Consider the following 17,839-nt stretch of genomic DNA (forward strand, 5'->3'; position numbering starts at 1 on the left):
ATAATGCACTCCTACATCCTCTGAGGGTTCCAGAGAGCACTTGACTAGCTAGCTAGGCAGAGCTCATTTCACCCAGCTAATCTAGCTGAAAAAGACAGGGCCAAGACTTTCAAAAATGGGAGCCTAAAGTTAGGATTCTGAGCCCGTGTTTTCGCCTCTAAATAAGTGGTCTGATTTGCCAGAGGGCAGATCACCCAGCAAGCTGCTGATTGCGCTCGCTACAGAAAACCTGGCCACTTATTTACAGGTCTGAATATGGAATCAGTCTAACTTTAAGCTCCCGTTTTTGACCATCTTTGCTCTCTCTGTTTGCATCGCTAGCGAGAGGGAAATTACGTCTCGGCCAGGCAACCTAAAAAAAGCAGCAGATGCAAGAACTGAAGGGTTTTATGTTATTCTGCAAGCAAGTCAAATGCATAAAATTGCCCATACTCCAGTAACGAAGTTAGCCAGACGGAAGGCAAAACGAGGCAAGAGACAAGCAGTGTAAATCATTCACGCCTATTAGTCTGGCCAGGAATTGGGTACGGTGGCAGAGCAGGAGGACTGACTGGCAAAGGGCTGAATGATTCTGAAATCACCCTCTCTTTATACTCTCTCCTCAGCCAGCTTTAGATCTTTGCTACCGAGTCGTATCTGGCGGAGGTTTTATCTGCTGCAGGGGTTGACATCCCTGACTCGCTGTTTTGCTGCGGCAGTGAGTAGCCATGGCAGCTCTGCCCCCCTAACAGGGTTAGCCTTTGAAGCTGATGGAATTTGTTCCAGTGCTTTCGCCCCCGTTAGGTGGTCACAGATTCAGAAAAATGGCCATCGCGGCTCTCGTTCGGACAACTCGCCCTGTGCCCTTTTTAGCGTAGCAATTTTGAATTAACAGATTTGGTTGGAAGTGGCTCAGAGCAACTTTTGCAGCACAGTTGTCTGCATTGAGCAGAGAAATCCTCCATCCTGCTTGTTGTTTCCCTTGAGGGGGATGGCATTGTGTTCTCAAGGTTGTGACTATGATGCCACCAGAATGTAATTCTATCTGGCATTTGAATTACAGGAGTGTAAAGTAGCTCAGTTTTGAGACCAGATTCTATCCCCAACACAGAACTTTTCCTCCACTCAGATAATGCAACAGAGCCAGAATTTGTCTGTAGCTGGCTAGCTGAGAATTCACCTGGCATGAGGAGATCTGGAACAAAGCTGGGGGCACAACAGGGGTCGGAGGTCTGTTCAGGCAGCTGGGAGTGGACCATCAGTGCAAAGCAGATTCTCATTTGGACTATGGTCCCTTAGGGACCATATGCAAACGGCATATGTTAGAGCAGCCCCTGGGCTGCTCTAGCTCCTTTGGAAGCTGGGGCAAGTGCAGTCCACAGAATCAGGGAGACTTAACCTTCACCCTAACATTATCCCCTCCTCTCCTGCATTGGGATGAATCTGGCAATTTCAGTTTACTGACCTATTTTCTGGTGTCTCTTAAATTTACGGGAAAACACTGTATTTGAACCTTGTGGTTCCTCCCCCTCTTTCTTTAGCATCTTTTTCTGTTCAGGATGCATTTACTGTTGGAGACATTTGCTGCCTAATCTGCTGAACCTCTGTAATTACCTAAGTGTTTTTAACAGGGAGAAAATGGTCCAGCTGGTCTGAAAGGAGAGAAAGGAGATCCTGGCCTTTCTGTGAGTACTTTATCAGCAGCCTATTGCACAAACCAGAATAGAGAAAATAGGGCAAATGATGCCTAAGAGGTGTGGAGGAGGACAGAGACACTCAGAGCAAATTCATTCCGAATGGCTCCAGGAGACGAGTGTGCATTACAGTGGTCTATTAGCGGCTGATAAGATGTCAGCTAGATGCACGCTGAGTCAGAGAGAATGCAGAGAGCAGTGTAACAGCAAAGCAGACCGCAGCTCTGCTCTCAGAGGGTGCTGGACTGGGGCAAACTTCTCCTCTCCCATCCTCAGCGTGGATCCTCTGCTTTTTATTGACATCGGTAGGAGTTCCATGGGTGGGACAAGACCAAACTGTCCAAAAGTGATGAGGAGACAGAAGTGTGCCCTTGGTTTTGAGCTGCAGAAAGAAGCTTTGACAAAACCTGTCCCCTGTAACAGGAATCGGAGTAGAAGCCGGTGTTAGTCTGTATCCGCAAAAAGAACAGGAGGACTTGTGGCACCTTAGAGACTAACAAATTTATTAGAGCATAAGCTTTCATGGGGTACAGCCCACTTCATCGGATGCACAGAATGGAACATATAGTAAGAAGATAGGTAGATATATACAGACAGAGAACATGAAAAGGTGGAAGTTGCCATACCAACTGTAAGAGGCTAATTAATTAAGATGAGCTATCTATTTCCCCATGTTAAGTATCCTCACACCTTCTTGTCAACTGTCTAAATGGGCCATCTTGATTATCACTACAAAAGTTTTTTTCTCCTGCTGATAATAGCTCAGAGATAATAGCTCCGAGAGTGCTGAAGGAATTGGCGGCTGTGATTGCAGAGCCATTGGCCATTATCTTTGAAAACTCGTGGCGAACCGGGGAAGTCCCGGATGACTGGAAAAAGGCTAATGTAGTGCCAATCTTTAAAAAAGGGAAGAAGGAAGATCCTGGGAACTACAGACCAGTCAGCCTCACCTCAGTCCCTGGAAAAATCATGGAGCAGGTCCTCAAAGAATCAATCCTGAAGCACTTGCATGAGAGGAGAGTGATCAGGAACAGCCAGCATGGATTCACCAAGGGAAGGTCATGCCTGACTAATCTAATCGCCTTTTATGATGAGATTACTGGTTCTGTGGATGAAGGGAAAGCAGTGGATGTATTGTTTCTTGACTTTAGCAAAGCTTTTGACACGGTCTCCCATAGTATTCTTGTCAGCAAGTTAAGGAAGTATGGGCTGGATGAATGCACTATAAGGTGGGTAGAAAGCTGGCTAGATTGTCGGGCTCAACGGGTAGTGATCAATGGCTCCATGTCTAGTTGGCAGCCGGTATCAAGTGGAGTGCCCCAAGGGTCGGTCCTGGGACCGGTTTTATTCAATATCTTCATAAATGATCTGGAGGATGGTGTGGATTGCACTCTCAGCAAATTTGCGGATGATACTAAACTGGGAGGAGTGGTAGATACGCTGGAGGGGAGGGATAGGATACAGAAGGACCTAGACCAATTGGAAGATTGGGCCAAAAGGAATCTGATGAGGTTCAATAAGGATAAGTGCAGGGTCCTGCACTTAGGACGGAAGAACCCAGTGCACAGCTACAGACTAGGGACCGAATGGCTAGGCAGCAGTTCTGCAGAAAAGGACCTAGGGGTGACAGTGGACGAGAAGCTGGATATGAGTCAGCAGTGTGCCCTTGTTGCCAAGAAGGCCAATGGCATTTTGGGATGTATAAGTAGGGGCATAGCGAGCAGATCGAGGGACGTGATCGTTCCCCTCTATTCGACATTGGTGAGGCCTCATCTGGAGTACTGTGTCCAGTTTTGGGCCCCACACTTCAAGAAGGATGTGGATAAATTGGAGAGAGTCCAGCGAAGGGCAACAAAAATGATTAGGGGACTGGAACACATGAGTTATGAGGAGAGGCTGAGGGAGCTGGGATTGTTTAGCCTGCCGAAGAGAAGAATGAGGGGGGATTTGATAGCTGCTTTCAACTACCTGAAAGGGGGTTCCAAAGAGGATGGCTCTAGACTGTTCTCAATGGTAGCAGATGACAGAACGAGGAGTAATGGTCTCAAGTTGCAGTGGGGGAGGTTTAGATTGGATATTAGGAAAAACTTTTTCACTAAGAGGGTGGTGAAACACTGGAATGTGTTACCTAGGGAGGTGGTAGAATCTCCTTCCTTAGAGGTTTTTAAGGTCAGGCTTGACAAAGCCCTGGCTGGGATGATTTAACTGGGAATTGGTCCTGCTTTGAGCAGGGGGTTGGACTGGATGGCCTTCTGGGGTCCCTTCCAACCCTGATATTCTATGATTCTACGATTCATCTTAATTAATTAGCCTCTTACAGTTGGTATGGCTACTTCCCCCTTCTCAGTATGTATATATATTTATCTTCTTACTATATGTTCCATTCTATGCATCCGATGAAGTGGGCTGTAGCCCACAAAAGCTTATGCTCAAATAAATTTGTTAGTCTCTAAGGTGCCACAAGTCTTCCTGTTCTTTTTGTAACAGGAATGACATTCACAATGCTGACACCTATCTCCCCACCCCAAAAGCAAACTTACATGCCACCAATCCACCAACAGCATAACCCTACCGCAGGCAGACTGTTTATTTTGTAAAAGTGGGAAGAAGCTGAGACTCCATGACGTTCAAATAGGGACTTTGCTATTGCTGATCGGTTTTACATGGAAGGCGCCCAGGTGCTACGGCTGGGCGGCTGTGTAAAAACCCTAAGATTGGTAGATAGGGCAAAAGTCTGAATGAGAGCTGTGACATGGAATCATGCCGGAGAAGGTAAGTCAGCAGAGAAACAGCTGCCAGGAAGGAACTGAGACTAAGAACTGAGGAAATGAAGATGATGGACAAAGCCACCCAAGAAGGGAGATGGCAAAAGAAAACAGAAGCCACAACGCCATTAACTCCAGATGAAGATACAGCAAGATGATGAGGAAAAACCGAACTTTCAGGTGACAGGAGGTGTCCCTTCCCATATTATGAGACAGAATCATTAAGATCAGCGGGGGATGACGTGCATGGAGCAATGGGTTAGGTCTGGCTTAGAGTGAGGAACAAAGGTGAAGTGAATCAGGTGGCTACCTGTATAATAAGAATAGGTGGGAACACTTTGGCGACACTTGGAAAAGTGAGTGAGGCTCCCAAAGGATTGGTTTATTTTGTATTTTGACTTGGGTGAAGGAGGGTCTGGTGGTTAAGGCTCAGGGGTGGGATGCAGGAGAATGGGGTTCTCTCCTTGTCTTTGCCACCAGTTCTCTGTGTAATTTTAGGGATGGTCCCTTAATGTCTCTGGGCCTCTGTCTCCACATCTGTTAAATGAGGGAAATGAAAGGGGTGCAGTTAGGTTTAATACGTTCATTTCCACTAGGCATTCGCATACTGGGGAGATCATAGAATCATAGAATATCAGGGTTGGAAGGGACCCCTGAAGGTCATCTAGTCCAACCCTCTGCTCGAAGCAGGACCAATTCCCAGTTAAATCATCCCAGCCAGGGCTTTGTCAAGCCTGACCTTAAAAACCTCTAAGGAAGGAGATTCCACCACCTCCCTAGGTAACGCATTCCAGTGTTTCACCACCCTCTTAGTGAAAAAGTTTTTCCTAATATCCAATTTAAACCTCCCCCACTGCAACTTGAGACCATTACTCCTTGTTCTGTCATCTGCTACCATTGAGAACAGTCTAGAGCCATCCTCTTTGGAACCCCCTTTCAGGTAGTTGAAAACAGCTATCAAATCCCCCCTCATTCTTCTCTTCTGCAGGCTAAACAATCCCAGCTCCCTCAGCCTCTCCTCATAAGTCATGTGTTCTAGACCCCTAATCATTTTTGTTGCCCTTCGCTGGACTCTTTCCAATTTCTCCACATCCTTCTTGTAGTGTGGGGCCCAAAACTGGACACAGTACTCCAGATGAGGCCTCACCAATGTCGAATAGAGGGGAACGATCACGTCCCTCGATCTGCTCGCTATGCCCCTACTTATACAATGCCCCTACTTATACAGATGAGCGCTATAGAAAAACCTGTAAATATATAACGTCTGTTGCCATGGTTGCCTGTGGCTTCAGCACGGGGCAGAGGTGCTGGAACACAATCAGAGAAGATGCTCTTGGATATTATGAAAAATTATTTCACTAGGAGGGTGATGAAGCACTGGAAGGGGTTACCTAGGGAGGTGGTGGACTCTCCATCCTTAGAGGTTTTTAAAGCCCGGCTTGAAAAAGCCCTGGCTGGGATGATTTAGTTGGGGTTGGTCCTGCTTTGAGCAGGGAGTTGGACTAGATCAGTGGTTCTCAACCAGGGGTCGGGGCCCCCTGGGGGGTGCCTCAAACAGGTTTCAGGGGTCCACCAAGCAGGGCCCATGTTAGACTCACTGGGGCCCAGGACAGAAAGCTGAAGTTCTGCTGCATGGGGCTGAAGCCTGGGGCCCTGAGCTCCGCCACCGGGGGCTGAAGCCAAAGCCTGAGCAACTTAGCTTCACAGGGCCCCCTGTGCATGGGGCCCTGGGCAATTGTCCTGCTTGCTACCCCTTAATGCCTTCCCTGACTTATATATGCAGAAAACCGGATGTTGTGACCCAGGTGAGCCGAGGAACTTTTATAGCATGTTTGAGGGGGAGGCCTCAGAAAGTAAAAGGTTGAGAACCCCTGGACTAGATACCTCCTGAGGTCACTTCCAACCGTAATCTTCTGTGATTCTATCTGACCAGCCTGGAACCGGGAAGCATCAGAAATCTCACCAGAGAGCCTGTTCTCTTAAGGTTCCCAGCCTGGCTTCTGGATCAGACATGTGTGAAGCAGGGGAAGTGGAAGCTCCCTAACAGTGGGGGGACCACTGGCACCAAAACCATGGCTCCAACCCCCCCCCCACAGCCCCTTCTCCCAAGTAGGGTGACCAGATGTCCCTATTTTATAGGGACAGTCCCGATATTTGGGGCTTTTTCTGATATAGGCGCCTATTACCCCCCACCCCCGTCCCGATTTTTCACACTTGCTGTCTGGTCACCCTACTCCCAAGCCCCCGTCCTCATGCCGCCCCTTCCCCCGAAACCCCGCCCTCGCGCTGCCCCTTCCCTCGAGCCCCCATCCTCATAGAATCATAGAATAAAAGAGTTGGAAGGGACCTCTGGAGGCCATCTAGTCCAACCCCCTGCTCAGAGCAGGACCAATCCCAACTAAATCATCCCAGCCAGGGCTTTGTCAAGCCTGACCTTAAAAACTTCTAAGGAAGGGGATTCCAGCACCTCCCTAGGTAACGCATTCCAGTGTTTCACCACCCTCCTAGTGAAAAAGTTTTTCTTAATATCCAACCTAAACCTCCCCCACTGAGTAACTTGAGACCATTACTCCTTGTCCTGTCATCTGCTATCACTGAGAATAGTCTAGATCCATCCTCTTTGGATCCACCTTTCAGGTAGTTAAAAGCAGCTATCAAATCCCCCCTCATTCTTCTCTTCCGCACACTAAACAATCCCAGTTCCCTCAGCCTCTCCTCATAACTCATGTGTTCTAGACCCCTAATCATTTTTGTTGCCCTTCGCTGGACTCTCTCCAATTTCTCCACATCCTTCTTGTAGTGTGGGGCCCAAAACTGGACACAGTACTCCAGATGAGGCCTCACCAGTGTCGAATAGAGGGGAACGATCACGTCCCTCGATCTGCTGGCAATGCCCCTACTTACACACCCCAAAATGCCATTGGCCTTCTTGGCAACAAGGGCACACTGTTGGCTCATATCCAGCTTCTCGTCCACTGTAACCCCTAGGTCCTTCTCTGCAGAACTGCTGCCTAGCCATTCGGTCCCTAGTCTGTAGCGGTGCATTGGATTCTTCCATCCTAAGTGCAGGACTCTGCACTTGTCCTTGTTGAACCTCATCAGATTTCTTTTGGCCCAATCCTCCAATTTGTCTAGGGCCCTCTGTATCCTATCCCTCCCCTCCAGCATATCTACCACTCCTCCCAGTTTAGTGTCATCCGCAAACTTGCTGAGGGTGCAATCCACACCATCCTCCAGATCATTAATGAAGATATTGAACAAAACCAGCCCCAGGACCGACCCTTGGGGCACTCCGCTAGATACCGGCTGCCAACTAGACATGGAGCCATTGATCACTTCCCGTTGAGCCCGACAATCTAGCCTACTTTCTACCCACCTTGTAGTGCATCCATCCAGCCCATACTTCTTTAACTTGCTGACAAGAATACTGTGGGAGACAGCGTCAAAAGCTTTGCTAAAATCAAGGAACAACACGTCCACCGCTTTCCCCTCATCCACAGAGCCAGTTATCTCATCATAGAAGGCAATTAGACTAGTCAGGGATGACTTGCCCTTGGTGAATCCATGCTGACTGTTCCTGATCACTTTCCTCTCCTCTAAGTGCTTCAGAATTGATTCCTTGAGGACCTGCTCCATGATTTTTCCGGGGACTGAGGTGAGGCTGACTGGCCTGTAGTTCCCAGGATCCTCCTCCTTCCCTTTTTTAAAGATGGGCACTACATTAGCCTTTTTCCAGTCTTCCAGGACTTCCCCCGATTGCCATGAGTTTTCAAAGATAATGGCCAATGGCTCTGCAATCACATCCGCCAATTCCTTTAGCACTGTCGGATGCAGCGCATCCAGCCCCATGGACTTGTGCACGTCCAATTTTTCTAAATAGTCCCGAACCTCTTCTTCCTTCACAGAGGGCTAGCCACCTCCTCCCCATGCTATGCTGCCCAGTGCAGAAGTCTGGGAGCTGACCTTGTTCGTGAAGACAGAGGCAAAAAAAGCATTGAGTACATTAGCTTTTTCCACATCCTCTGTCACTAGGTTGCCTCCCTCATTCAGTAAGGGGCATGCAATCTAGTAGCTTCTGCAAGTTGCCGGAAGAAAGCCTCGTCCACCTCATCCCCCTGGTCCGGTGGTCTATAGCAGACTCCCACCACGACATCACCCTTGTTACTCATGCTTCTAAACTTAATCCAGAGACTCTCGGGTTTTTCTGCAGTTTCATACTTGAGCTCTGAGCAGTCATACTGCTCTCTTACATACAGTGCAACTCCCCCACCTTTTCTGGCCTCCCTGTCCTTCCTGAACAGTTTATACCCATCCATGACAGTACTCCAGTCATGCGAGTTATCCCACCAAGTCTCTGTTATTCCAATCACATCATAATTCCCTGACTTTGCCAGGACCTCCTGTTCTCCCTGCTTGTTTCCCAGGCTTTGTGCATTTGTATATAGGCACTTGAGATAACCCGCTGATCGCCCCTCGTTCTCAGTATGAGGCAGGAGCCCTCCCCTCTCACGCGCTCCTGCTCGTGCTTCCTCCCGGTATCCCGCTTCCCCACTTACCTCAAGTCCTCGCACCGCCCCTTCCCCCGAGCCCCCGCCCTCGCGCCACCCCTGCCCCTGAGCCAGAGAGCCGGGGCTGGCGAAGTGGGCCTGGATGCTAAGTGGCTGGACCGCAACCCACCCACGCCCACCTGTGGCTATGCCCCTGGTTCAGCCGTTCTCCCTGGCAGCGGGGCCTGGGCGGGGAGTGGGAGGGAGCCGCTGCTCACACAGCTCAAGCTGGCCTCTTCGGGTCGCTGCTCCGTGCGGTGCAGCAGCTGCCTGCGACAGCCTTGCTGGGGGGGTGCCGGCTGCCCACTCCCCGCCCGGACCCGGCTGCCAGGACGGGGCCGAGCGAGCCGGAGTCCCCCTCCCCGCCCCCGGCACGTTTCCAGCTCACTCGGCCCCTGTCCACGGCAGCTGGGCCTGGGTAGGGAATGGGCTGACGCCACCACCCCAGCCATGCAGTGGGAGGAGGACAGAGGCCCCCCCGGCAGGTAACGTGCGGGGGTGAGAGTGCAGTGGCCCCGGGCTGGGCCCAAGGCTGAGGTAGATGTGGGGTAGAGGAGACACATGGGGCAATCATGTCCTCCCCTTTAGATTGTGCCCCCCTCCCCCCCCAGTATGGGGAGGCACAAGTTGTCTATGCTTGGGTACGCTGCCATGTGCTGGAGTCATACTTCCTGTCTGCAGTGTAGACGTACCCTGAGAAACCAAACACCTCTAATCTTAGGTTTCAGAGTAGCAGCCGTGTTAGTCTGTATCCGCAAAAAGAAAAGGAGTACTTGTGGCACCTTAGAGACTAACCAATTTATTTGAGCATAAGATTTCGTGAGCTTCAGCTCACTTCATCGGATGCATTCAGTGGAAAATACGGTGGGGAGATTTATATACTCAGAGAACATGAAACAATGGGCGTTACCATCCACACTGTAAGGAGAGTGATCAGGTAAGGTGAGCTATTACCAGCAGGACAGCGGGAAGGAAAAAACTTTTTGTAGTGATAATCAAGGTGGGCCATTTCCAGCAGTTGACAAGTTGACCTCTAATCATGTTTCAGAGGGGTAGCCATGTTAGTCTGTATCAGCAAAAGCAACGAGGAGTCCTTGTGGCACCTTAGAGACTAAGAAATTTATTTGGGTGGGTTCTAGCCCACGAAAGCTTATGCCCAAATAAATTAGTTAGTCTCTAAGGGTATGTCTACACTACGAAATTAGGTCGAATTTATAGAAGTCGGTTTTTTTGAAATCGGTTTTATATATTCGAGTGTGTGTGTCCCCACAGAAAATGCTCTAAGTGCATTAAGTGCATTAACTCGGCGGAGCGCTTCCACAGTACCGAGGCAAGCGTCGACTTCCGGAGCGCTGCACTGTGGGTAGCTATCCCACAGTTCCCGCAGTCTCCGCTGCCCATTGGAATTCTGGGTTGATATCCCAATGCCTGATGGGGCTAAAACATTGTCGCGGGTGGTTCTGGGTACATATCGTCAGGACCCCGTTCCCACCCTCCCTCCCCCCGTGAAAGCAAGGGCAGACAATCATTTCACGCCTTTTTTGTCTGCTGCCAGCCAAAGATGTAAAGGATCGATGGAGTGGGTCAGAACAAGAAATAGACCAGATTTGTTTTGGACTCATTTTCCTCCTCCCCTGTCTAGATCACACTGCAGTCAGTCACAGAGAAGGCGCAGCGAGGTTAATCTAGCCATGTATCAATCAGAGGCCAGGCTAACCTCCTTGTTCCAATAACAACGATAACTTTGGTGCACCATTTCTTATTGGAACCCTCCGTGCAGTCCTGCCTGAAATACTCCTTGATGTACAGGCACACCCTTTGTTGATTTTAGCTCCCTGAAGCCAACCCTGTAAGCCGTGTCGTCAGTCGCCCCTCCCTCCGTCAGAGCAACGGCAGACAATCGTTCCGCGCCTTCTTTCTGTGCGGACGCCATACCAAGGCAAGCATGGAGGCCGCTGAGCTCATTTTGGCAATTAGGAGCACATCAACCACCACACGCATTATCCAGCAGTATATGCAGCACCAGAACATGGCAACGCGATACCGGGCGAGGAGGCGACGTCAGCGCGGTCCCGTGAGTGATCAGGACATGGACACAGATTTCTCTGAAAGCATGGGCCCTGCCAATGCATGCATCATGGTGCTAATGGGGCAGGTTCATGCTGTGGAACGCCGATTCTGGGCTCGGGAAACAAGCACAGACTGGTGGGACCGCATAGTGTTGCAGGTCTGGGACGATTCCCAGTGGCTGCGAAACTTTCACATGCGTAAGGGCACTTTCATGGAACTTTGTGACTTGCTTTCCCCTGCCCTGAAGCGCATGAATACCAGGATGAGAGCAGCCCTCACAGTTGAGAAGTGAGTGGCGATAGCCCTGTGGAAGCTTGCAACGCCAGACAGCTACCGGTCAGTTGGGAATCAATTTGGAGTGGGCAAATCTACTGTGGGGGCTGCTGTGATGCAAGTAGCTCACGCAATCAAAGATCTGCTGATATCAAGGGTAGTGACCCTGGGAAATGTGCAGGTCATAGTGGATGGCTTTGCTGCAATGGGATTCCCTAACTGTGGTGGGGCCATAGACGGAACCCATATCCCTATCTTGGCACCAGAGCACTAAGCCGGCGAGTACATAAACCGCAAGGGGTACTTTTCGATAGTGCTGCAAGCTCTGGTGGATCACAAGGGACGTTTCACCAACATCAACGTGGGATGGCCGGGAAAGGTGCATGACGCTCGCATCTTCAGGAACTCTGGTCTGTTTCAAAAGCTGCAGGAAGGGACTTTCTTCCCAGACCAGAAAATAACTGTTGGGGATGTTGAAATGCCTATAGTTATCCTTGGGGACCCAGCCTACCCCTTAATGCCATGGCTCATGAAGCCGTACACAGGCAGCCTGGACAGTAGTCAGGAGCTGTTCAACTACAGGCTGAGCAAGTGCAGAATGGTGGTAGAATGTGCATTTGGACGTTTAAAGGCGCGCTGGCGCAGTTTACTGACTCGCTTAGACCTCAGCGAAACCAATATTCCCACTGTTATTACTGCTTGCTGTGTGCTCCACAATATCTGTGAGAGTAAGGGGGAGACGTTTATGGCGGGGTGGGAGATTGAGGCAAATCGCCTGGCTGCTGGTTACGCGCAGCCAGACACCAGGGCGGTTAGAAGAGCTCAGGAGGGCGCGGTACGCATCAGAGAAGCTTTGAAAACCAGTTTCATGACTGGCCAGGCTACAGTGTGAAAGTTCTGTTTGTTTCTCCTTGATGAAACCCCCCGCCCCTTGGTTCACTCTACTTCCCTGTAAGCTAACCACCCTCCCCTCCTCCCTTTAATCACCGCTTGCAGAGGCAATAAAGTCATTGCTGCTTCACAGTCATTCATTCGTTATTCATTCATCACACAAATAGGGGGATGACTACCAAGGTATCCCAGGAGGGGTGGTGGAGGAGGGAAGGAAAATGCCACACAGCACTTTAAGCACAGCACTTTAAAAGTTTACAACTTTAAAATTTATTGAATGACAGCCTTCTTTTTTTTGGGCAATCCTCTGTTGTGGAGTCGCTGGTTGGCCGGAGGCCCCCCCCACCGCGTTCTTGGGCGTCTGGGTGTGGAGGCTATGGAACTTGGGGAGGAGGGCGGTTGGTTACAGAGGGGCAGCAGTGGCAGTCTGTGCTCCAGCTGCCTTTGCTGCAGCTCAACCATACACTGGAGCATTCTGGTTTGGTCCTGCAGCAGCCTCAGCATTGAATCCTGCCTTCTCTCATCACGCTGCCGCCACATTTGAGCTTCAGCCCTGTCTTCAGCCCGCCACTTACTCTCTTCAGCCCTCCACCTCTCCTCCCGGTCATTTTGTGCTTTCCTGCACTCTGACATTATTTGCCTCCACGCATTCGTCTGTGCTCTGTCAGTGTGGGAGGACAGCATTAGCTCGGAGAACATTTCATCTCGAGTGCGTTTTTTTTTCTTTCTAAGCTTCACTAGCCTCTGGGAAGGAGAAGATCCTGTGATCATTGAAACACATCCAGCTGGTGGAGAAAAAAAAAGGGACAGCGGTATTTAAAAAGACACATTTTATAAAACAGTCGCTACACTCTTTCAGGGTAAACCTTGCTGTTAACATTACATACATAGCACATGTGCTTTCGTTACAAGGTCGCATTTTGCCTCCTCCCACCGCGTGACTACCCCCTCAACCCTCCCCCCTCCCCGTGGCTAACAGCGGGGAACATTTCTGTTCAGCCACAGGCAAACAGCACAGCAGGAATGGGCTATACTGAGTGTCCCTGAAGAAAAGCACCCTATTTCAACCAGGTGACCATGAATTATATCTCACTCTCCTGAGGATAACACAGAGAGAGAAAGAACGGATTTTGGTTGAATGCCAGCAAACATACACTGCAATGCTTTGTTCTACAGTGATTCCCGAGTATGTGTTACTGGCCTGGAGTGATAAAAGTGTCCTACCATGAAGGACGAAATAAGGCTGCCCTCCCCAGAAACCTTTTGCAAAGGCTTTAGGACTACATCTAGGAGAACCGCAAATGCCAGGGCAAAGTAATCCTTTCACATGCTTGCTTTTAAACCATGTATAGCATTTTAAAAGGTACACTCACCAGAGGTCCCTTCTTCGCCTGCTGGGTCCAGGAGGCAGCCTTGGGTGGGTTCGGGGGGTACTGGCTCCAGGTCTAGGGTGAGAAACAGTTCCTGGCTGTCGGGAAAACCGGTTTCTCCGCTTGCTTGCTGTGAGCTATCTACAACCTCCTCCTCCTCATCTTCTTCGTCCCCAAAACCTGCTTCCGTATTGCCTCCATCTCCATTGAAGGAGTCAAACAACACGGCTGGGGTAGTGGTGGCTGAACCCCCTAAAATGGCATGCAGCTCATCATAGAAGCGGCATGTTTGGGGCTCTGACCCAGAGCGGCTGTTCGCCTCTCTGGTTTTCTGGTAGGCTTGCCTCAGCTCCTTCAGTTTCACGCGGCACTGCTTCGGGTCCCTGTTATGGCCTCTGTCCTTCATGCCCTGGGAGATTTTCACAAAGGTTTTGGCATTTCGAAAACTGGAACGGAGTTCTGATAGCACGGATTCCTCTCCCCAAACAGCGATCAGATCCCGTACCTCCCGTTTGGTCCATGCTGGAGCTCTTTTGCGATTCTGGGACTCCATCATGGTCACCTGTGCTGATGAGCTCTGCATGGTCACCTGCAGCTTGCCACGCTGGCCAAACAGGAAATGAGATTCAAAAGTTCGCGGTTCTTTTCCTGTCTACCTGGCCAGTGCATCTGAGTTGAGAGTGCTGTCCAGAGCGGTCAGAATGGAGCACTCTGGGATAGCTCCCGGAGGCCAATACCATCGAATTGTGTCCACAGTACCCCAAATTCGAGCTGGGAACGTCGATTTAAGCGCTAATCCACTTGTCAGGGGTGGAGTAAGGAAATCGATTTTAAGAGCCCTTTAAGTCGAAATAAAGGGCTTCACTGTGTGGACGGGTGCAGGTTTAAATCAATTTAACGCTGCTAAATTCGACCTAAAGTCCTAGTGTAGACCAGGGCTTAGGTGCCACAAAGACTCCTCGTTGTTTTTACCATTGGAGGAGGAAACAGGCATTTATGTGACTTTAGGTCTGTGTAGATTCTCACCTGTGCAGCACCTGCCACTGAAGAGAGATTTAGTTACCTTATAAAACAGCCCTAATCGAATGTATTTCAAAATTGCTTTAGATGAGTTATCCACAAGCTGCGCACCCTGAACCTGATTCTCAGTGACACCAGGGTCCCTTTCCACCACTCTGGCAGCAGGCGTAAAGTGGGTGTAATTTACATCCACTGGCCCGGGGGCAGAGTCAGAGGCCGCAGGTAGCTGGGGGCCATGGAATGGAAGAGGAGGTGCTGGTGTCACCATAGAAACCAATTCTAAACCCAAACTTTGCTTGCTGCAAACACAGGAAGAAGAAGTGAAGGACGTGGTCAGGAGTGAAATGAGTGACAAATGCGGTAAGTAAGCCGAAGGAAGCCCCATTTGCTGAGATGCAGCACCGCCGGGAGTCCTGTCGGTGTCTAAATTGGAGCAATTTGAATGCCAGCACAGCCCTGCCTGGCGGAGCTAATACCATCCCATTAACTGCAAACAGCGACGCATTACCAGTCCAGCCCCCTAGATGAATACAAGCTTCCACTGGGCACGAGGGCTCTGCTGCAGTCTTGACCTCCTTCCCAAGCTATAATTTTTCCTTTTAAACACTCAGTTTTTTCAATTCTTTTCATGTGGCTTCAGTAGCAAAGCCCGTCCTGTATTGCCATGTCGGTTCTCTTGTCACTGGCTAATGGTATTGTACCACTGGTAAGGGTCATGGGGGTGATTGCACACACCTGATGATGACTCCAAATCACCTCTTACTCCCATGCCAATCTTCTCGCGCTTCTTAGTAACTGGACATACAAAGGATTTCCTTTTTGGCAGCCGCTCTGTCATGATGATGATGATGATGATTATGCAGGTCTTTGGAGTTCAAGATACAGCACCACTCCCATTACCCCAACGTCACGGGAAATGCTGTTCTCTGGGGTTCATAGACGTAGACGGAGCATGACCCTGTTTCAACAACAAAGAGTTCTGGATAATGAAGGATCTGAGAGATAATCCATAAATCATACTTAAGCCCCTTCGTTTTAAGTTTAAATCAATTTTTACTGAAAAAAATCCCAGGCTTTATAAAAAGTATTATTCATTTTTTTCCGATTTTCACCCTATTCTTGTATCATTCAAATATATAAAAAATAACTTGTTGTATTAGGAAAATACAATACATTGCATGAGATCTATGTATTATGATAATACATTAGTCTGTGTGTGTATGCAAAGCTGCCTGTTGAAGTCAGGCTATGTATTAGTCTAGAAGATACACACAACAAGCAAATAGGCACGCACGCCAGCTCTGAAGATTTATTTGCGGATTAGAGGTGTATTGTTTTCTTACACTCAGAAGTGGCGTTGTGTTTTGAGTTTGTTTTAGTTCTGCAGCAAACCATACTGAATTCCATTCATCAAAGTATTAATCCACTGAATACATTTTCCCCCTGTTCTTCCATCCACCAAAATAAGTCCTGATATTTACCCAGAAAAATTATTAATAGCTTTTTCCACCAATTTTCACCTGTTTTTGTTGTTATCGTAATAATCACCCAGGAAAAATTCCCAGGAAAAATTAAATTAAAGAAAAACTGAAAACGAAGGGCCCCAATCATACTGAAGTATCAGAATGTCACTTCCTTTCCCCATTTCAACACCGGTATGGGAGGCATTCGGACCTATTGGGCTAGGCAGTGGCTGTAGACACCAAGTGACTTTGGTTCTAGTCTCCGGTGTGGCACTTGGCTCAAAGTGAAAGGTGCACTGAATTGTGAACCAGGAGGCCATGAGTCGTAGACTCACCTCTTCTGCTAACTGGTGTAAATAATACTGTGCCATTTACAACTTTTGAGATGCAGCAAGGCTGGATGGGTCTGCCATGTTCGCGAACTGGGTTCCATTCCCCGAATCTCAGCAAAGTCGGAGGCCTTGCTTACTAATCAGGCATGGGTGGCAGGCGAACGCACTGTTGGGGGAGGCTATCCCCCAGTCCCTCCCCCTCAGCCCAAGGCCACATCCCTCCCCTTCCACCCCCTCTTCCCCACTGGAGCACACCCCCCCTGCGTGGTCACCTGCCCTCCCGCACGCCCCCAGCCCCAGCACAGCACAGGGGTGGCATAGCTGGAGCACCCCAAGCCCCAGTGCTGGGTGGGCAGGTGGTGAGGCTGGAGCACCTCCAGCCCCAGCCCAGTAGCGCCCCCAGCCCTGGATTGCTGGGTGGGCAGCTTGGTGGGTTTTCATAAGAGTTAAGACCATGCTGCAAATCCAGCATCATTCTCCTTTGTTTTCTCTTCCCCTCTGTTCCAGGGACCACAGTTCCAATCAGTGAGCTCTGTCCCTAATCCAGGCTCTGTACCAAAGAAGCCACATGACATAGTCATTTATTCCTTATTTCTTTTCAATGGCATGTCTAATTAAGACTAACTGGAACTGGTTGCAATTTTTGTTTTCTTCTCCATGGAAAATTTTGACTTTTCATGGAAAAGTTTTCAGTTATTGAACAAAAACACTGAAAGTTTTTGAGCAAAGCGGAGACTTGCTGTGAACATTTTCATTTAGTTGAAAATCTGCCTCTTCCATCAAAAAAAAGTTTTGATGGAAAATCTTTGCCCACCCCAACCCTGCCTCTGACCCCACAATGCCTTAGCTTACCTGGTCTTTTTTTTTTTGCTTTATTCATGAATCCCTTTCTTTTCTATCTTTGCAGTTTGTACAGGTGAGTTGGGACGAATGCCCATAAACAGTGGTAAGTTTTTTATCATTTATGTAACCTGGAGAACACACATGGAGTTTTATAGTCAAGACATGGGCCCAGATCCACAAAAGGACTTAGATGTTGTAATGCCTAACTTTTAAGCACCTAGAAAATCACTGGATTTCACCTGGAAAATCACAAAGTCTGAGTTAGGTGTCTACACTTCCTATACAATGATGTGGAGAGAGAGGCACCTTAGAACACGATCCACGAAAACCAGCATGCTAGGTGGTGCCCTGCCTATACTAGCCAATGGGAGGTGCTCATGAGAGGGGTGTGTACTGAGCCCTGTCCCTCTCACAGCAATCTGCGGCCAGGAACCCCTCTCCTGAAGGCAAGTGCAGGAGGAGGCATATCCCCTATAACTTTTAGCCTAGTGGTTAGAGCACATACCTAGGGTGTGGTGCTATGGGAGAATTAAATTTGACATTGCTGCCGTCCGCCATTTTGTGTGTCCAGCCACTGCTAGCTAAAAACCAA

General features: G+C 49.2%; 1 protein-coding gene across 1 annotated transcript in view; it reads left to right on the forward strand.

Moving 5' to 3' along the window:
* LOC140911047 (uncharacterized) overlaps positions 1 to 14,977 on the forward strand; it is an 85,785-nt gene extending 70,808 nt beyond the window's left edge. The window contains exons 27-28 of the mRNA XM_073343301.1: positions 1,611 to 1,664; positions 14,921 to 14,977. Of these exons, the coding sequence (XP_073199402.1) occupies positions 1,611 to 1,664; positions 14,921 to 14,977 (111 nt within the window). The remainder of the gene's footprint in view (positions 1 to 1,610; positions 1,665 to 14,920) is intronic.
* The last annotated feature ends 2,862 nt before the right edge of the window (positions 14,978 to 17,839 follow it).

Source organism: Lepidochelys kempii, chromosome 1, assembly GCF_965140265.1.
Source record: "Lepidochelys kempii isolate rLepKem1 chromosome 1, rLepKem1.hap2, whole genome shotgun sequence".
In the NCBI taxonomy this organism is placed as follows: domain Eukaryota; kingdom Metazoa; phylum Chordata; order Testudines; family Cheloniidae; genus Lepidochelys; species Lepidochelys kempii.